Consider the following 19,606-nt stretch of genomic DNA (forward strand, 5'->3'; position numbering starts at 1 on the left):
GCTGGTCTGTGATTTAAAGGGCCAGTCTGGAATTTAAAGGGCCCACCTGGAATTCAAAGGGCCAGTCTGTGATTTAAAGGGCCCACCTGGGATTCAAAGGGCCAATATGGGACTAAAATGACCACTCCTGTGGTATGGTTTGTCTAACAGAGGTGTTGTTACTACAGTCTGCTCCCAGACCAGTTATTACTATAGATCTCTGTTGATTAGGGAGTAACCCTCTGTGTCTGTCTGTGTCCTAAATCAGCCTGTCTATATACTGTACGTCTGCCTGATAATAAATATCTAAACTATAACTCCCATCAGTACTCTCTGTGATGGTTAAATGGAACCATATAGATATATGTCATTAGGTTAGATCAATCTTCATTTATTGATTTGATTATGGACATGTACATTTAAAACATTGAATTACCAAGATGCATTGCATGCTCCCATCCCTCTTCCCCTCTCCCCTCTCACCCTCAGTCCCCCCCTCTCAGTATCTCACCCCCTCAGTCCCTCCCTCTCAGTATCTCACCCCCTCCCCCTCAGTCCCTCCCCCTCAGTCCCTCTCCCCTCCCCTCGGCCCCTCAGTATCTCACCCCCTCTCAGTCACTCCCCCAGTCTTTCCCCCTTCCCCCTCAATCATTCCACCACACCCCCTCCCCCTCACCGCCTCCCAGCCTGGTCTAGGTGTAACAGTGAGGGTGTATTTGAGTGGCTGTAGCACCACCCCTAGGCGCCCCTCCAGGTCAGGTAGAGGGACCCCAGGGGCGGGGCTGAAGCTGAACCTCTGCAGCAGACCACTCACAAACAGGAACAGCTCCAGCCTGGCCAGTGATTCGCCCACACAGACCCGAGGCCCTGCCCCAAATGGCATGAAACAAGAAGGAGTGAAGCGCTGGCCCTTGTCATCTAGGAAACGCTCTGGGGAGGGAGAAGGGGTGGGTGTGTTATTTTCAACTGTGTGTGCATGCGTGTGTGTGCGTGCGTGTGTGTGTGTGCGTGTGTGTGTGTGAGCATGTGTCTGTGAGGATCTATCTCACCTGGTCTGAAGTCCTCTGGCTGGTCCCAGTGTTCCGGGTCGTGGTGTATAGCCCACATGTTCACCAGTACACGGCTTCCCTTACAGATGGAATGACCTCCGATACTGGGGAGGACAGAGAGACTGGCCATGTCCAAAAACCTGTACTTGAACTCTACATAATAGACATTTTGGGTATGCGAAAATATACGTTTTATAGTATGTGAAAGTTTGAAAATGTAGTATGCTCTAGTACGCTGTAGTACGCTGTAGTACACTGTAGTGTGCTGTAGTGTGCTGTAGTATGCTGTAGGATGCTGTAGTGTACTGTAGTGTACTGTAGTATGCTGTAGTACGCTGTAGTATGCTGTAGTGTACTGCAGTGTGCTGTAGTATGCTGTAGTGTGCTGTAGTATGCTGTAGTATGCTGTAGTGTGCTGTAGTACGCTGTAGTGTGCTGTAGTGTGCTGTTGTACGCTGTAGTACACTGTAATATGTTGCAGTGTGCTGTAGTGTGCTGTAGTGTGCTGTAGTGTGCTGTAGTATGCTGTCGTGTGCTGTCGTGTGCTGTAGTACGCTGTAGTACGCTGTAGTACGCTGTAGTGTGCTGTAGTATGCTGTAGGATGCTGTAGTGTACTGTAGTATGCTGTAGTATGCTGTAGTGTACTGCAGTGTGCTGTAGTATGCTGTAGTGTGCTGTAGTATGCTGTAGTATGCTGTAGTGTGCTGTAGTATGCTGCAGTGTGCTGTAGTATGCTGTAGTATGCTGTAGTGTGCTGTAGTATGCTGTAGTGTGCTGTAGTGTGCTGTAGTATGCTGTAGGATGCTGTAGTGTACTGTAGTATGCTGTAGTACGCTGTAGTATGCTGTAGTGTGCTGTAGTGTGCTGTAGTGTGCTGTAGTATGCTGTAGGATGCTGTAGTGTACTGTAGTGTACTGTAGTATGCTGTAGTACGCTGTAGTATGCTGTAGTGTGCTGTAGTGTGCTGCAGTGTGCTGTAGTATGCTGTAGGGTTAGGGTTAGGTGTGTTAGTTACCTGCTGTGAGTCAGGGCGGTGTGAGGCATGGGACTATAACAGGTGAGGTAGGTCAGGTGTGTTAGTTACCTGCTGTGAGTCAGGGCGGTGTGAGGCATGGGACCATAAGAGGTGAGGTAGGTCCGGTGTGTTAGTTACCTACTGTGAGTCAGGGCGGTGTGAGGGATTGGGACTATAAGAGGTGAGGTAGGTCAGGTGTGTTAGTTACCTGCTGTGAGTCAGTGCGGTGTGAGGGATGGGGACTATAACAGGTGAGGTAGATCAGGTGTGTTAGTTACCTGCTGTGAGTCAGAAGGGATGGGACTATAACAGGTGAGGTAGATCAGGTGTATTAGTTACCTGCTGTGAGTCAGAAGGGATGGGACTATAACAGGTGAGGTAGGTCAGGTGTGTTAGTTACCTGCTGTGAGTCAGAAGGGATGGGGCTATAACAGTTGAGGTATGTCAGGTGTGTTAATTACCTACTGTGAGTCAGGGCGGTGTGAGGGATGGGACTATAACAGGTGAGGTAGGTCAGGTGTGTTAGTTACCTGCTGTGAGTCAGAAGGGATGGGACTATAACAGGTGAGGTAGGTCAGGTGTGTTAGTTACCTGCTGTGAGTCAGAAGGGATGGGGCTATAACAGTTGAGGTATGTCAGGTGTGTTAATTACCTACTGTGAGTCAGGGCGGTGTGAGGGATGGGACTATAACAGGTGAGGTAGGTCAGGTGTGTTAGTTACCTGCTGTGAGTCAGTGCAGTGTGAGGGATGGGGACTATAAGAGGTGAGGTAGGTCAGGTGTGTTAGTTACCTGCTGTGATTCAGAAGGGATGGGACTATAACAGGTGAGGTAGATCAGGTGTATTAGTTACCTGCTGTGAGTCAGAAGGGATGGGACTATAACAGGTGAGGTAGGTCAGGTGTGTTAGTTACCTGCTGTGAGTCAGAAGGGATGGGGCTATAACAGTTGAGGTATGTCAGGTGTGTTAATTACCTACTGTGAGTCAGGGCGGTGTGAGGGATGGGACTATAACAGGTGAGGTAGGTCAGGTGTGTTAGTTACCTGCTGTGAGTCAGAAGGGATGGGACTATAACAGGTGAGGTAGGTCAGGTGTGTTAGTTACCTGCTGTGAGTCAGAAGGGATGGGGCTATAACAGTTGAGGTATGTCAGGTGTGTTAATTACCTACTGTGAGTCAGGGCGGTGTGAGGGATGGGACTATAACAGGTGAGGTAGGTCAGGTGTGTTAGTTACCTGCTGTGAGTCAGTGCAGTGTGAGGGATGGGGACTATAAGAGGTGAGGTAGGTCAGGTGTGTTAGTTACCTGCTGTGATTCAGAAGGGATGGGACTATAACAGGTGAGGTAGGTCAGGTGTGTTAGTTACCTGCTGTGAGTCAGAAGGGATGGGACTATAACAGGTGAGGTAGGTCAGGTGTGTTAGTTACCTGCTGTGATTCAGAAGGGATGGGACTATAACAGGTGAGGTAGGTCAGGTGTGTTAGTTACCTGCTGTGAGTCAGAAGGGATGGGACTATAACAGGTGAGGTAGGTCAGGTGTGTTAGTTACCTGCTGTGAGTCAGAAGGGATGGGACTATAACAGGTGAGGTAGGTAAGGTGTGTTAGTTACCTGCTGTGAGTCAGGGCAGTGTGAGGGATGGTGACTATAACAGGTGAGATAGGTCAGGTGTGTTAGTTACCTGCTGTGAGTCAGGGCGGTGTGAGGGATGGTGACTATAACAGGTGAGATAGGTCAGGTGTGTTAGTTACCTGCTGTGAGTCAGGGCGGTGTGAGGGATGAGGATGGGGCTGACAGGGCGTATCCTCATGACCTCATTGATGACAGAGTCCAGATAGGGCAGGTGAGTGCGGTCTGACACATCTGGACTCCTCCCACAACCCACCACCTCATCCAGCTCCTTCTGCACACGCTCCTGAACCTGGGTTGGGGTGTTAGGGGGATGAACGAGACTGTTCAGTTGAGAGCAGATTTGAATATAACTTCTGTGGTTCCTATAACTTCTCTGTGTCTCTTCATTTTTCTCAGTTGGTTTTCTCCGTCCTCCCCCAGTCCCTACCTCCCCTTGTTCCTCCTCCTACCTGTGGGTGGTGCAGGAGGAAGGCCAGGACCCAGAGTAATGTCGTTGAGGTGGTCTCTACTCCGGCGCCGAATGCTTCAGCCGCAGTCATCAAGACGTGGTCATCACTGATCCCCTCCTCTTCCTGCTCCGCTCCTGACCCCTGACCTCTGACCCCTGACCCCTGGTTATGTTTGATCCTCGTCTGACCCTGCAGCAGAGCGTCCAGCAGGTCACGTGGCTCCCCGCTGATCAGCGACACCTGCAGAGGATCAGATGTCAAGGCTGTGTCTCAATACTGTGGGATGGCTTCCTTTCCCTGTCCACTTTCCCTCTGTGTGTGTGTGTGTATGTATGTGTGTGCGTGTGTATGTGTGTATGTGTGTGCGTGTGTATGTGTGTGCGTGTGTATGTGTGTGTGTCAGTGGAAGCTGCCTGGAAATGGAATGACATCAAACACCTGGAAACCATGGAAACCATGGAAACCAGGTGTCTGATACCGTTCCACTGATTCCACTCCAGCCAATACCATGAGCCCCTCCTCCCCAATTAAGGTGCCACCAACCTCCTGTGGAGTGTGTGTGTGTGTGTGTGTGTTCACCTTGTGTTCCTCTAGCTTCTTGCTGAGCAGCTGATCCCTGATGGCGATACATTCTGTCAGCGTGGTCAGAGTCTGGTTGGGGAGAAACTACAGCAGAGACAGCAGAGAGTTGAAAGACTCAGCGAGATGCACAACAATATATCAGCACGATTTTCACCACAACTAAGAGTACGAAGCACGAGGCTAAAGTTCTCCGGTGTTTTTGGTCCCGCAACTATCGTGTTGTGGCAGACTGACGCGCAGCTGTGCACACGACTAGATCAGAGGAGGCTGGTGAGGGGAGGACGGCTCATAATAATGGCTGGAATGGAATGAATGAAATGGTGTTTAGTCCGTTCAAGCCGTCCTCCCCTCACCAGCCTCCACTGGCGCAGATATTCTGTGACTCTTGTAAGTGTGCAACATCTCATCTATGGGAGCTGCTTCGGGGAAATATCATATCACAGTCTCGGTTTATTTTATTTAACCTTTATTGAACAAGGCAACCACGTAACCAGGCAACCACGCAACCACGCAACCACGCAACCAGGCAACAGGCCCTCTGTGTGGACCAGGGGCTAAAAATAAACAACAACAAAACAATGGTAGACAAAACGGACAACGCAGACAGAAGAGCACCCTGACCGGTTGCATCACAGGGAACTGCTTGGGAATCTGACCATAAGCCACAACAGAGGGTAGTGCGTACAGCCCAGTACATCCTGCCATCCAGGACCTACAGGTATGTGAACCCTTTGGACTTACCTGGATTTCTACAGAAATTGGTCAGAAATTGGTCATCGTCTAAGTCACAACAATAGACAAACATAGTGTGCTTAAACTAATAACACTCAAACAATTATACGTTTTCATCTCTTTATTGAACACACAGTGTACAGTGCACACACATTCACAGTGTCATCAAGGCAAAGGATGGCTACTTTGAAGAATATAACATTTAAAATCTATTTTGATTTGTTAACACCTTTTTGGTTACTACTTGATGGTCTGGGGATAGAAACAGCTGACTAGTGGTGTCTATTCAGCAGTCTGATGGTCTGGGCGTAGAAACAGCTGACTAGTGGTGTCTATTCAGCAGTCTGATGGTCTGGGCGTAGAAACAGCTGACTAGTGGTGTCTATTCAGCAGTCTGATGGTCTGGGGGTAGAAACAGCTGACTACTGGTGTCTATTCAGCAGTCTGATGGTCTGGGGGTAGAAACAGCTGACTACTGGTGTCTATTCAGCAGTCTGATGGTCTGGGGATAGAAACAGCTGACTACTGGTGTCTATTCAGCAGTCTGATGGTCTGGGCGTAGAAACAGCTGACTACTGGTGTCTATTCAGCAGTCTGATGGTCTGGGGATAGAAACAGCTGACTACTGGTGTCTATTCAGCAGTCTGATGGTCTGGGGGTAGAAACAGCTGACTACTGGTGTCTATTCAGCAGTCTGATGGTCTGGGGGTAGAAACAGCTGACTACTGGTGTCTATTCAGCAGCCTGATGGTCTGGGGGTAGAAACAGCTGACTAGTGGGGTCTATTCAACAGTCTGATGGTAGAAACAGCTGACTAGTGGTGTCTATTCAGCAGCCTGATGGTAGAAACAGCTAACTAGTGGTGTCTATTCAGCAGCCTGATGGTCTGGGGGGGCTAGAAACAGCTGACTAGTGACTAGTGGTGTCTATTCAGCAGCCTGATGGTATGGGGGTAGAAACAGCTGACTAATGGTGTCTATTCAGCAGCCTGATGGTAGAAAACAGCTAACTAGTGGTGTCTATTCAGCAGCCTGATGGTAGAAACAGCTAACTAGTGGTGTCTATTCAGCAGCCTGATGGTCTGGGGGTAGAAACAGCTGACTAGTGGTGTCTATTCAGCAGCCTGATGGTCTGGAGGTAGAAACAGCTGACTAGTGGTGTCTATTCAGCAGCCTGATGTTCTGGGTGTAGAAGCTACTGGCCAGTCTTCCAGTTATCTCCCTGATGCTCCGGTACTGCCCGCGTCTGAGTGATGTTAGCGGCGAGAACAAGCCGTGGCTCAGGTGGCTGGGGTTCCCAGGTGGCTGTGGGGTTCCCAGGTGGCTGGGGTTCCCAGGTGGCTGGGGTTCCCAGGTGGCTGTGGGGTTCCCAGGTGGCTGGGGTTCCCAGGTGGCTGGGGTCCCCCGGCTCTCGATGGTGGTCCTGTAGAACACTGTGATGGCCCTCTGTGACAAGCCGCATTTCTTCAGCATCCCGGTTTGACTATTTCAGCTTCTCGGAGACGTCGAGGAACTTGAAGTCTTTTACCGTCCCTCATTGATGAGGAGGTGCCCAGCGTGGTCCTTCTTGAAATCCATAATAAGCTCCTTTGCTTTGCTGATGTTGAGGGAGAGATTGTTTACGCCGTCAGAGTGTGTGAGTCTATGCAGTTGTGGGTATACAGGAGCAGACTGAGGATTCAGCCATGTTGAGAATCAGTGTCAAGGAGATAACGTGGCCTACCTTCACCACCTGGGGGCGGCCCTCCAGGAAGTCCAGGACCAAGCTGCATAGGGAGGAGTTCAGTCCCAGTGCTGTGAATTGACTGGGCTAGGGATGTCGTCTAGGCCGCGAGGGTTAACATGTTTCAATGACTTGTATACGTCCTCCGTGGAGACCTCGGCGTCCTCTGGGGCTCTCCTCGACAGCTCAGAGTCATCGTGTGTGAGCAAAAAGGTGTTTAGCTCGTCCAGTAGGGCAGCGTTGTCCGTCACGTGACTATCTCTTTGTAAACAGTGATCGTTAGATAATACAGTATGCCTCACGTCAGACCCGCTAAATTGCTCCTCCACTTTGTCCCTATACTTGTGTTTCGCTGTCTTGATCGATCTGCGTAGGTCATATTTGTTTAAAACCTCTTAGTGATCCCTTCGCGCGCCAGTCCCGTTATAACAGCATTGATTTGACAACACCCAGTGAAATAGCAGCGCGCCAAATTCAAAAACAGAAATACTCAAAATAATAATTCATAAATCATACAAGTGTTATAGATTGGTTTAAAGACTAACTGGGCTGGGCGTCTCAGGCTCCACCCTCTCAGGGCTGGGCGTCTCAGGCTCCGCCCTCTCAGGGCTGGGCGTCTCAGGCTCCACCCTCTCAGGGCTGGGCGTCTCAGGCTCCACCCTCTCAGGGCTGGGCGTCTGTCACCTCAACAACAAAACCCTGGAACTGCAGGCAAGATCCACATAGAAAACCCATTGAAAACAGTGTCACCTCAAAAAAAAAAAATCTGGGATGGTTTGTCCTCAGGGTTTTGCCTGCCAAATAGGTTCTGTTATACTCACAGACATAATTGTAACAGTTTTAGAAACTTTAGAGTGTTTCCTATCCATATCACCTCCACCCTACCTGACACCCTAGACCCACTCCAATTTGCTTACCGCCCAAATAGGTCCACAGACGATGCAATCTCAACCACACTGCACACTGCCCTAACCCATCTGGACAAGAGGAATACCTATGTGAGAATGATGTTCATCGACTACAGCTCGGCATTCAACACCATAGTACCCTCCAAGCTTGTCATCAAGCTCGAGACCCTGGTTCTCGACCCCGCCATGTGCAACTGGGTACTGGACTTCCTGACGGGCCGCCCCCCAGGTGGTGAGGGTAGGCAACAACATCTCCACCCCGCTGATCCTCAACACTGGGGCCCCACAAGGGTGCGTTCTCAGCCCTCTCCTGTACTCTCTGTTCACCCACGACTGCGTGGCCACGCACGCCTCCAACTCAATCATCAAGTTTGCGGACGACACAACAGTGGTAGGCTTGATTACCAACAACGACGAGACGGCCTACAGGGAGGAGGTGAGGGCCCTCGGAGTGTGGTGTCAGGAAAATAACCTCACACTCAACGTCAACAAAACTAAGGAGATGATTGTGGACTTCAGGAAACAGCAGAGGGAACACCCCCTATCCACATCGATGGAACAGTAGTGGAGAGGGTAGCAAGTTTTAAGTTCCTCGGCATACACATCACAGACAAACTGAATTGGTCCACTCACACAGACAGCATCGTGAAGAAGGCGCAGCAGCGCCTCTTCAACCTCAGGAGGCTGAAGAAATTCGGCTTGTCACCAAAAGCACTCACAAACTTCTACAGATGCACAATCGAGAGCATCCTGGCGGGCTGTATCACCGCCTGGTACAGCAACTGCTCCGCCCTCAACCGTAAGGCTCTCCAGAGGGTAGTGAGGTCTGCACAACGCATCACCGGGGGCAAACTACCTGCCCTCCAGGACACCTACACCACCCGATGTTACAGGAAGGCCATAAAGATCATCAAGGACATCAACCACCCGAGCCACTGCCTGTTCACCCCGCTATCATCCAGAAGGCGAGGTCAGTACAGGTGCATCAAAGCTGGGACCGAGAGACTGAAAAACAGCTTCTATCTCAAGGCCATCAGACTGTTAAACAGCCACCACTAACATTGAGTGGCTGCTGCCAACACACTGACTCAACTCCAGCCACTTTAATAATGGGAATTGATGGGAAATGATGTAAAATATATCACTAGCCACTTTAAACAATACTACCTAATATAATGTATACAAACCCTACATTATTCATCTCATATGTATACGTATATACTGTACTCTATATCATCGACTGCATCCTTATGTAATACATGTATCACTAGCCACTTTAACTATGCCACTTTGTTTACATACTCATCTCATATGTATATACTGTACTCGATACCATCTACTGTATCTTGCCTATGCTGCTCTGTACCATCACTCATTCATATATCTTTATGTACATATTCTTTATCCCCTTACACTGTGTATAAAACAGTAGTTTTTTGGGGGAATTGTTAGTTAGATTACTTGTTGGATTATTACTGCATTGTCGGAACTAGAAGCACAAGCATTTCGCTACACTCGCATTAACATCTGCTAACCATGTGTATGTGACAAATAACATTTGATTTGATTTGAATCTACCAATTATATGCATATCCTCGATTCTGGGCCTGAGTAGCAGGCAGTTTACTTTGGGTACGCTTTTCATCCGGACGTGAAATACCGCCCCCTAGCCCGAAGAGGTTTTATTTGCCTACTGTCTGTAAGCTGTTAGTGTCTTAAAATAAATCTAAACCATTTACAATGAAGATCTGTGAAGTTATTTGGATTTTTTACCAACGACCTTTGAAAGACAGGGTCCTGAAAAAGGGACGTTTCTTTTTTTGCAGGTAACAAATTAATGTTGATGCTTTTGATTATCTCGTGATCTCAACATAACCACTTTTGTTATATGGTGATCGTGAGATAAGTCGTGACATCAGCAAACCAACAGTGGTCTGAAATGAAACAACTTCATTCAAAGGAAATTAAATTAAACACAAACTACTGACATAGGGTGACAACTAGAAACACACACAGTGGAAAAGTATTTTCCCGATTTCTGATTTTTTTGCACATTTGTCTTTCAGATCATCAAACACATTTAAATATTACACAAAGATAACCCAAGTAAGCACAAAATTAAGTTTTTAAGTGATAATTTTATTTAATAAGGGAAAAAGATATCCGAACCTTCATGGCCCTATGTGGCAAAGTAATTCCCTTGTTAAATCATGAATTTACTGTGGTTAATAAAAAAATGTGGAAAGCTGAGTTCAATTTCACTAGCCACACCCAGACCTGATTACTGCCAGGCCTGATGACTGCCAGTCCTGATGACTGCCAGTCCTGATGACTGCCAGACCTGATTACTGCCAGGCGTGATTACACCCAGGCCTGATTACTGCCAGGCCTGATTACTGCCAGGCTTGATGACTGCCAGACCTGATTACTGCCAGACCTGATTACTGCCAGGTGTGATTACACCCAGGCCTGATTACTGCCAGGCCTGATTACTGCCAGGCCTGATTACACCCAGACCTGATTACTGCCAGGCCTGATTACACCCAGGCCTGATTACTGCCAGGCCTGATTACTGACAGACCTGATTACTGACAGACCTGATTACTGACAGACCTGATTACTGCTAGGCCTGATTACTGCCAGGCCTGATTACTGCCAGGCCTTATTACTGCCAGACCTGATTACTGCCAGGCCTTATTACTGACAGACCTTATTACTGCCAGGCCTGATGACTGCCAGACCTGATGACTGCCAGACCTGATGACTGCCAGACCAAGAAATCACTTAAAGAGAACCTGTCTGACAAAGTGAAGTAGGCCAAAAGATCTCAAAAAGCAAGACATCATGCCGTGATCCAAAGAAATTCAGGAACAGATGAGAAACAAAGTAATTGACATCTATCAGTCTGGAAAGGGTTACAAAGCCATTTCTAAAGCTTTGAGACTCCAACCAACCACGGTGAGAGACATTATCCAAAAATGGAGAACATTTGGAACAGGGGTGAATCTTCCCAGGAGTGGTCGGCCCACCAACATTACATCAAGAGCACAGCGACGACTCATCCAAGAGGTCACAAAAGAACCCACAACAACATCTAAAGAACTGCAGGCCTCACTTGCCTCAGTTAAGGTCAGTGTCCATGACTCAACCCTAAGAAAGAGACTGGGCAACAATTTCATCCATGGCAGAGTTCCAAGGCGAAAACCACTGCTGACCAAAAAGAACATAAAGGCTCATCTCACTTTTGGGAAAAAAACATCTTGATGAAGACTTTCGGGAAAATATTCTGTTTACTGATGAGACAAAAGTTGAACTTTTTGGAAGGTGTGCGTCCCGTTACATCTGGCGTTAAAGTAACACAGCATTTCAGAAAAAGAGCATCATACCAACAGTCCAATATGGTGGTGGTGGTGTGATGGTCTGGGGCTGCTTTGCTACTTCAGGACCTGGACGACTTGCTGTGATTGGTGGAACCATGAGTTCTGCTCTCTACCAAGAAATCCTGAAGGAGAATGTCCGGCCATCAGTTCATGACCTCAAGCTGAAGCGTGAGTTCTGCTCTCTACCAAGAAACCCTGAAGGAGAGACCTGGATAAGAAGTTGACCTGGATAAGAGGGCGACCTGGCCAAGAGGAACCCTGAAGGAGAATGTCTGGCCATCAGTTCATGACCTCAAGCTGAAGCATGAGTTCTGCTCTCTACCAAGAAACCCTGAAGGAGAATGTCTGGCCATCAGTTCGTGACCTCATGCTGAAGCGCACTTGGGTTCTGCAGCAGGACAATGATCCAAAATACACCAGCAAGTCCACCTCTGAATGGTTAAAAAAAGAAGGTTTTGGAGTGGCTTAGTCCAAGTCCGGACTTGAATCCGATTGAGATGTTGTGGAGTGACCTTAAAAAGACGGTTCATGTTTGAAAACCCTCCAATGTGGCTGAATTAAAACAATTCTGCAAAGAGTGGGCCAAAATTCCTGCACAGCGATGTGAAAGACTCATTGCCAGTTATCACAAACGCTGGATTGCAGTTGTTGCTGCTGAGGGTGGCACAACCAGTTATTAGGTTTAGGTGGCAATTACTTTGTCACATAGGGCCATGATGGTTCGGATAGCTTTTTCCCTTAATAAATAAAATGATCACTTAAAAACTGGATTTTGTGTTTTCTTGGGTTTCTTTGTGTAATATTTACATTTGTTTGATGATCTGAAACATTTAAGTCTGACAAAAGTGCAAAAAAAAATCAGAAATCAGGAAGGGGGAAAATACTTTTTCACAGCACTGTACGTCTCAACAACCTGTTCACCTATTGGTATCAGTTGTGTGTGAGTCTCCTACCCGTAGCCAGGGGAAGATGTCAACTAGCCCCCCTCTAGCGATGGTCTGGACGATACCGTCGTTGTATTCCATCACAGTGGTCAGCTCAGGGTCACCAGATTGGTAGGTGGAGCTGAACACCAGGGTACACACCTAAGGGTCAACGATCAAAGGTCAGACATGTTCAATCATATGGTGGTGATATACTTAGACTTTTATTATCCAGCAAGTCAGAAGACCTCTGTTACAAGGGAGACCTGGCCAAGAGGGAGACCTGGCCAAGAGGGAGACCTGGCCAAGAGGGAGACCTGGCCAAGAGGGAGACCTGGCCAAGAGGGAGACCTGGCCAGGAGGGAGACCTGGCCAAGAGGGAGACCTGGCCAAGAGGGAGACCTGGCCAAGAGAAAGACCTGGCCAAGAGGGAGACCTGGCCAAGAGAAAGACCTGGCCAAGAGGGAGACCTGGCCAAGAGGAGACCTGGCCAAGAGGAAGACCTGGCCAAAAGGGGGACCTGGCCAAGAGGGAGACCTGGCCAAGAGGGAGACCTGGCCAAGAGGGAGACCTGGCCAAGAGGGAGACCTGGCCAAGAGGGAGAACTGCCCAAGAGAAAGACCTGGCCAAGAGAAAGACCTGGCCAAGAGGGAGACCTGGCCAAGAGGGAGACCTGGCCAAGAGAAAGACCTGGCCAAGAGGGAGACCTGGCCAAGAGAAAGACCTGGCCAAGAGGGAGACCTGGCCAAGAGGGGGACCTGGCCAAGAGAAAGACCTGGCCAAGAGGGAGACCTGGCCAAGAGGGAGAACTGGCTAAGAGGGAGACCTGGCCAAGAGGGAGACCTGGCCAAGAGGGAGACCTGGCCAAGAGAGAGACCTGGCCAAGAGGGAGACCTGGCCAAGAGGAAGACCTGGCCAAGAGGGAGACCTGGCCAAGAGGGAGACCGGGATAAGAGGGAGACCTGGCCAAGAGGGAGACCTGGCCAAGAGGGAGACCTGGCCAAGAGGGAGACCGGGATACGAGGGAGACCTGGCCAAGAGGGAGACCTGGAAAAGAGGGAGACCTGGCAAAGAGGGAGACCTAGATAAGAGGCAGACCTGGCCAAGACAGAGACCTGGCCAAGAGGAGACCTGGCCAAGAGGGAGACCTGGCCAAGAGAGATACCTGGACAAGACGGAGACCGGGATAAGAGGGAGACCTGGCCAAGAGGGAGACCGGTATAAGAGGGAGACCTGGCCAAGAGGGAGACCTGGCCAAGAGGGAGAACTGGCTAAGAGGGAGACCTGGCCAAGAGGGAGACCTGGCCAAGAGGGAGACCTGGCCAAGAGGGAGACCTGGCCAAGAGGGAGACCTGGCCAAGAGGAAGACCTGGCCAAGAGGGAGACCTGGCCAAGAGGGAGACCGGGATAAGAGGGAGACCTGGCCAAGAGGGAGACCTGGCCAAGAAGGAGACCTGGCCAAGAGGGAGACCGGGATACGAGGGAGACCTGGCCAAGAGGGAGACCTGGAAAAGAGGGAGACCTGGCAAAGAGGGAGACCTAGATAAGAGGCAGACCTGGCCAAGACAGAGACCTGGCCAAGAGGGAGACCTGGCCAAGAGAGATACCTGGACAAGACGGAGACCGGGATAAGAGGGAGACCTGGCCAAGAGGGAGACCGGTATAAGAGGGAGACCTGGCCAAGAGGGAGACCTGGCCAAGAGAAAGACCTGGCCAAGAGGGAGACCTGGCCAAGACGGAGACCTGGCCAAGAAAAATACCTGGCCAAGAAAAAAAGACCTGGCCAAGAGGGAGACCTGGCCAGGAGGGAGACCTGGCCAAGAGGGAGACCTGGCCAAGAGGGAGACCTGGATAAGAGGGAGACCTGGCCAAGAGTGAGACCTGGCCAAGAGGGAGACCTGGCCAAGAGGAAGACCGGGATAAGAGGGAGACCTGGCCAAGAGGGAGACCGGGATATGAGGGAGACCTGGCCAAGAGGGAGACCTGGCCAAGAGGGAGACCTGGTCAGGAAAAAGACCTGGCCAAGAGGAAAACCTGGCCAAAAAAAGACCTGGCCAAGAGGGAGACCTGGCCAAGAGAAAGACCTGGACAAGAAAAAAGACCTGGCCAAGAGAAAAACCTGGCCAAGAAAAATACCTGGCCAAGAGGGAGACCTGGCCAAGAGGAAGACCTGGCCAAGAGGGAGACCTGGCCAAGAGGAAGACCTTGCCAAGAGGGAGACCTGGCAAAGATAAAACCTGGCCAAGAAAAAAAACCTGGCCAAGAGGGAATGTCCGGCCATCAGTTCATGACCTCAAGCTGAAGCGTGAGTTCTGCTCTCTACCAAGAAACTCTGAAGGAGAGACCTGGATAAGAAGTTGACCTGAATAAGAGGGATACCAGGATAAGAGGTAGACCTGGCCAAGAGGGAGACCTGGCCAAGAGGGAGACCAGGATAAGAGGGAGACCTGGCCAAGAGGGAGACCTGGCCAAGAGGGAGACCTGGCCAAGAGGCAGACCAGGATAAGAGGGAGACCTGGCCAGGAAAAAGACCTGGCCAAGAGGAAACCTGGCCAAAAAAAGACCTGGCCAAGAGGGAGACCTGGCCAAGAGAAAGACCTGGACAAGAAAAAAGACCTGGACAAGAAAAAAGACCTGGCCAAGAGAAAAACCTGGCCAAGAAAAAATAACTGACCAAGAGGGAGACCTGGCCAAGAGGGAGACCTGGCCAAGAGAAGACATGGCCAAGGGGGAGACCTGGCTAAGAGGGAGACCTGGCCAATAGGGAGACCTGGCCAAGAGGGAGACCTGGCCAAGAGAAAGACCTGGCCAAGAGGGAGACCTGGCCAATAGGAAAACCTGGCCAAAAACAGACCTGACTAAGAGGGAGACCTGACTAAGAGGGAGACCTGGCTAAGAGGGAGACCTGACTAGGAGGGAGACCTGACTAAGAGGGAGACCTGACTAGGAGGGAGACCTGGCTAAGAGGGAGACCTGACTAGGAGGGAGACCTGGCTAAGAGGGAGACCTGGCTAAGAGGGAGACCTGGCTAAGAGGGAGACCTGGCCAAGAGGGAGACCTGGCCAATAGGAAAACCTGGCCAAAAACAGACCTGGCTAAGAGGGAGACCTGGCTAAGAGGGAGACCTGGCTAAGAGGGAGACCTGGCTAAGAGGGAGACCTGACTAGGAGGTAGACCTGACTAGGAGGGAGACCTGACTAAGAGGGAGACCTGACTAGGAGGGAGACCTGACTAAGAGGGAGACCTGACTAGGAGGGAGACCTGACTAGGAGGGAGACCTGACTAGGAGGGAGACCTGACTAGGAGGGAGACCTGACTAAGAGGAGACCTGACTAAGAGGGAGACCTGACTAGGAGGGAGACCTGACTAGGAGGGAGACCTGACTAGGAGGGAGACCTGACTAAGAGGTAGACCTGACTAGGAGGGAGACCTGACTAGGAGGGAGACCTGACTAAGAGGGAGACCTGACTAAGAGGGAGACCTGACTAAGAGGGAGACCTGACTAAGAGGGAGACCTGACTAGGAGGGAGACCTGACTAGGAGGGAGACCTGACTAAGAGGGAGACCTGACTAGGAGGGAGACCTGACTAGGAGGGAGACCTGACTAGGAGGGAGACCTGACTAGGAGGGAGACCTGACTAAGAGGGAGACCTGACTAGGAGGGAGACCTGACTAGGAGGGAGACCTGACTAAGAGGAGACCTGACTAGGAGGGAGACCTGACTAGGAGGGAGACCTGACTAAGAGGGAGACCTGACTACGAGGGAGACCTGACTAGGAGGGAGACCTGACTAGGAGGGAGACCTGACTAGGAGGTAGACCTGACTAAGAGGTAGACCTGACTAGGAGGTAGACCTGACTAGGAGGTAGACCTGACTAGGAGGTAGACCTGACTAGGAGGGAGACCTGACTAGGAGGGAGACCTGACTAGGAGGGAGACCTGACTAAGAGGGAGACCTGACTAGGAGGGAGACCTGACTAGGAGGGAGACCTGACTAGGAGGGAGACCTGACTAGGAGGGAGACCTGACTAAGAGGGAGACCTGACTAGGAGGAGACCTGACTAAGAGGGAGACCTGACTAGGAGGGAGACCTGACTAGGAGGGAGACCTGACTAGGAGGGAGACCTGACTAGGAGGGAGACCTGACTAGGAGGGAGACCTGACTAATAGGGAGACCTGACTAGGAGGTAGACCTGACTAGGAGGGAGACCTGACTAGGAGGGGGACCTGACTAGGAGAGAGACCTGACTAGGAGGGAGACCTGACTAGGAGGGAGACCTGACTAGGAGGTAGACCTGACTAGGAGGGAGACCTGACTAGGAGGTAGACCTGACTAAGAGGGAGACCTGATTAGGAGGGAGACCTGACTAGGAGGGAGACCTGACTAGGAGGTAGACCTGACTAAGAGGTAGACCTGACTAGGAGGTAGACCTGACTAGGAGGTAGACCTGACTAGGAGGGAGACCTGACTAGGAGGGATACCTGACTAGGAGGATACCTGACTAGGAGGGAGACCTGACTAGGAGGGAGACCTGACTAGGAGGGAGACCTGACTAAGAGGGAGACCTGACTAAGAGGGAGACCTGACTAGGAGGGAGACCTGACTAGGAGGGGCAGCTAAAAGCCCACTACTGTGCTTCCAGCCAACACATAGATATCAATAATAATAAGTACCACATTGGTGACAGCTCTCATCAGAGGAGGATCAGGGTCAATAGCCTGCCCCCTGCTGGCCTGGAGGTCACAGCACAGCGCCTCCACTGCCTCTAGTACTGGACACACACACACACACACACACACACACACACACACACACAGAAATGCAGAAATGCAGAAGACAAACAGATACAGTATTTGAACACACACACACACATGCGTGCACACACACACACACCTTCGGCCTCACCGATGCTCTGAAGTTTGGTGGTCCCCTCTCCGAACAGGGTAAACGAGTTGTGTACAAGCCTGCGGTGGGTCTTCCATAGAGGAGAGTAGTCAGAGAATGCTATGTCCTTCCCCCCCCTGGTCAACAACTCTGTAGTCAACTGGGGAGGAGGGAGAGGAGAGGGAGGGAGGGAGAGGAGTCAGAGAACTCTATGTCCCCCCCAGGTCAACAACTCTGTAGTCAACTGGAGAGGAGAAGAAAAGAGAAAGAGAAGAGGAGAGGAGAGGAGAGGAGAGGAGAGGAGAGGAGAGGAGAGGAGAGGAGAGGAGAGGAGGAGGAGAGGAGAGGAGAGGAGAGAGAATGCTATGTCCTCTGGTCTGGGCAGACAGAGGGATGCTGTATGTTTGGTCTGGGCAGACAGAGGGATGCTGTATGTCTGGTCAGACAGAGGGATGCTGTATGTTTGGTCTGGGCAGACAGAGGGATGCTGTATGTCTGGTCTGGGCAGACAGAGGGATGCTGTATGTCTGGGCAGACAGAGGGATGCTGTATGTCTGGTCTGGGCAGACAGAGGGATGTTGTATGTCTGGGCAGACAGAGGGATGCTGTATGTCTGGGCAGACAGAGGGATGCTGTATGTCTGGTCTGGTCAGACAGAGGGATGCTGTATGTTTGGTCTGGGCAGACAGAGGGATGCTGTATGTCTGGTCTGGGCAGACAGAGGGATGCTGTATGTCTGGGCAGACAGAGGGATGCTGTATGTCTGGTCTGGGCAGACAGAGGGATGTTGTATGTCTGGGCAGACAGAGGGATGCTGTATGTCTGGGCAGACAGAGGGATGCTGTATGTCTGGTCTGGTCAGACAGAGGGATGCTGTATGTTTGGTCTGGGCAGACAGAGGGATGCTGTATGTCTGGTCTGGGCAGACAGAGGGATGCTGTATGTCTGGGCAGACAGAGGGATGCTGTATGTCTGGTCTGGGCAGACAGAGGGATGCTGTATGTCTGGTCTGGGCAGACAGAGGGATGCTGTATGTCTGGTCTGGGCAGACAGAGGATGCTGTATGTCTGGTCTGGGCAGACAGAGGGATGCTGTATGTCTGGTCTGGGCAGACAGAGGGATGCTGTATGTCTGGTCTGGGCAGACAGAGGGATGCTGTATGTCTGGTCTGGGCAGACAGAGGGATGCTGTATGTCTGGTCTGGGCAGACAGAGGGATGCTGTATGTCTGGTCTGGGCAGACAGAGGGATGCTGTATGTCTGGTCTGGGCAGACAGAGGGATGCTGTATGTTTGGTCTGGGCAGACAGAGGGATGCTGTATGTCTGGTCTGGGCAGACAGAGGGATGCTGTATGTCTGGTCAGACAGAGGAATGCTGTATGTTTGGTCTGGGCAGACAGAGGGATGCTGTATGTTTGGTCTGGGCAGACAGAGGGATGCTGTATGTTTGGTCTGGGCAGACAGAGGGATGCTGTATGTCTGGTCTGGGCAGACAGAGGGATGCTGTATGTTTGATTTGAGGAAAGCCTGAAACAGCTAATGTCCTGTCCTTTAAATTCAGCAGTAATACAACTCAGACTATATGATCTGCCTCTGGGTTGTGGTTCACCATCTTGGGTCTCCCAGCGAACTCCTTCCCTCTCTGCAGTAGCACCTCTCTGGCATGCTGGTAGGTGTTCACGACCACTGTGTAATGAGGGCCCAGGTACAGGGCATACAGTGGGCCATACCTTACACACACACACACACACACACACACACACACACACACACACATACACACACACAGACACACACACAGACAGACAGACAGACAGACAGTTATGCTAAATGAGGTCTTTTAGTCACTTTGTTAACCAACTTCTACAACTAAAATAGAGGCATACTGAGAGACAGAACAGACAGTAGGTTCTGTCTGACACCAGGAGACAGAACAGACAGTAGGTTCTGACACCAGGGGACAGAACAGACAGTAGGTTCTGTCTGACACCAGGAGACAGAACAGACAGTAGGTTCTGTCTGACACCAGGATACAGAACCTAGTTCTGTCTGACACCAGGAGACAGAACAGACAGTAGGTTCTGTCTGACACCAGGAGACAGAACAGACAGTAGGTTCTGACACCAGGAGACAGAACAGCAGTAGGTTCTGTCTGACACCAGGGGACAGAACAGACAGTAGGTTCTGACACCAGGAGACAGAACAGCAGTAGGTTCTGTCTGACACCAGGATACAGAACCTAGTTCTGTCTGACACCAGGAGACAGAACAGACAGTAGGTTCTGACACCAGGAGACAGAACAGACAGTAGGTTCTGACACCAGGAGACAGAACAGACAGTAGGTTCTGACAC

General features: G+C 50.7%; 1 protein-coding gene across 1 annotated transcript in view; it reads right to left on the bottom strand.

The window, feature by feature from the left end:
* Positions 1 to 580: 580 nt before the first annotated feature.
* The window catches only part of LOC112238453 (steroid 17-alpha-hydroxylase/17,20 lyase), a 19,782-nt gene continuing 756 nt past the window's right edge, over positions 581 to 19,606 (bottom strand). The window contains exons 2-10 of the mRNA XM_042297826.1: positions 18,864 to 18,984; positions 17,277 to 17,415; positions 17,045 to 17,142; positions 12,401 to 12,532; positions 4,703 to 4,789; positions 4,124 to 4,363; positions 3,794 to 3,963; positions 1,029 to 1,132; positions 581 to 909 (exon numbers count right to left, since the gene is read on the bottom strand). Coding sequence (XP_042153760.1) covers positions 581 to 909; positions 1,029 to 1,132; positions 3,794 to 3,963; positions 4,124 to 4,363; positions 4,703 to 4,789; positions 12,401 to 12,532; positions 17,045 to 17,142; positions 17,277 to 17,415; positions 18,864 to 18,984 — 1,420 coding nt within the window. The remainder of the gene's footprint in view (positions 910 to 1,028; positions 1,133 to 3,793; positions 3,964 to 4,123; positions 4,364 to 4,702; positions 4,790 to 12,400; positions 12,533 to 17,044; positions 17,143 to 17,276; positions 17,416 to 18,863; positions 18,985 to 19,606) is intronic.

The sequence above is a fragment of the Oncorhynchus tshawytscha genome, linkage group LG15 (genome assembly GCF_018296145.1).
Source record: "Oncorhynchus tshawytscha isolate Ot180627B linkage group LG15, Otsh_v2.0, whole genome shotgun sequence".
In the NCBI taxonomy this organism is placed as follows: Eukaryota; Metazoa; Chordata; class Actinopteri; order Salmoniformes; family Salmonidae; genus Oncorhynchus; species Oncorhynchus tshawytscha.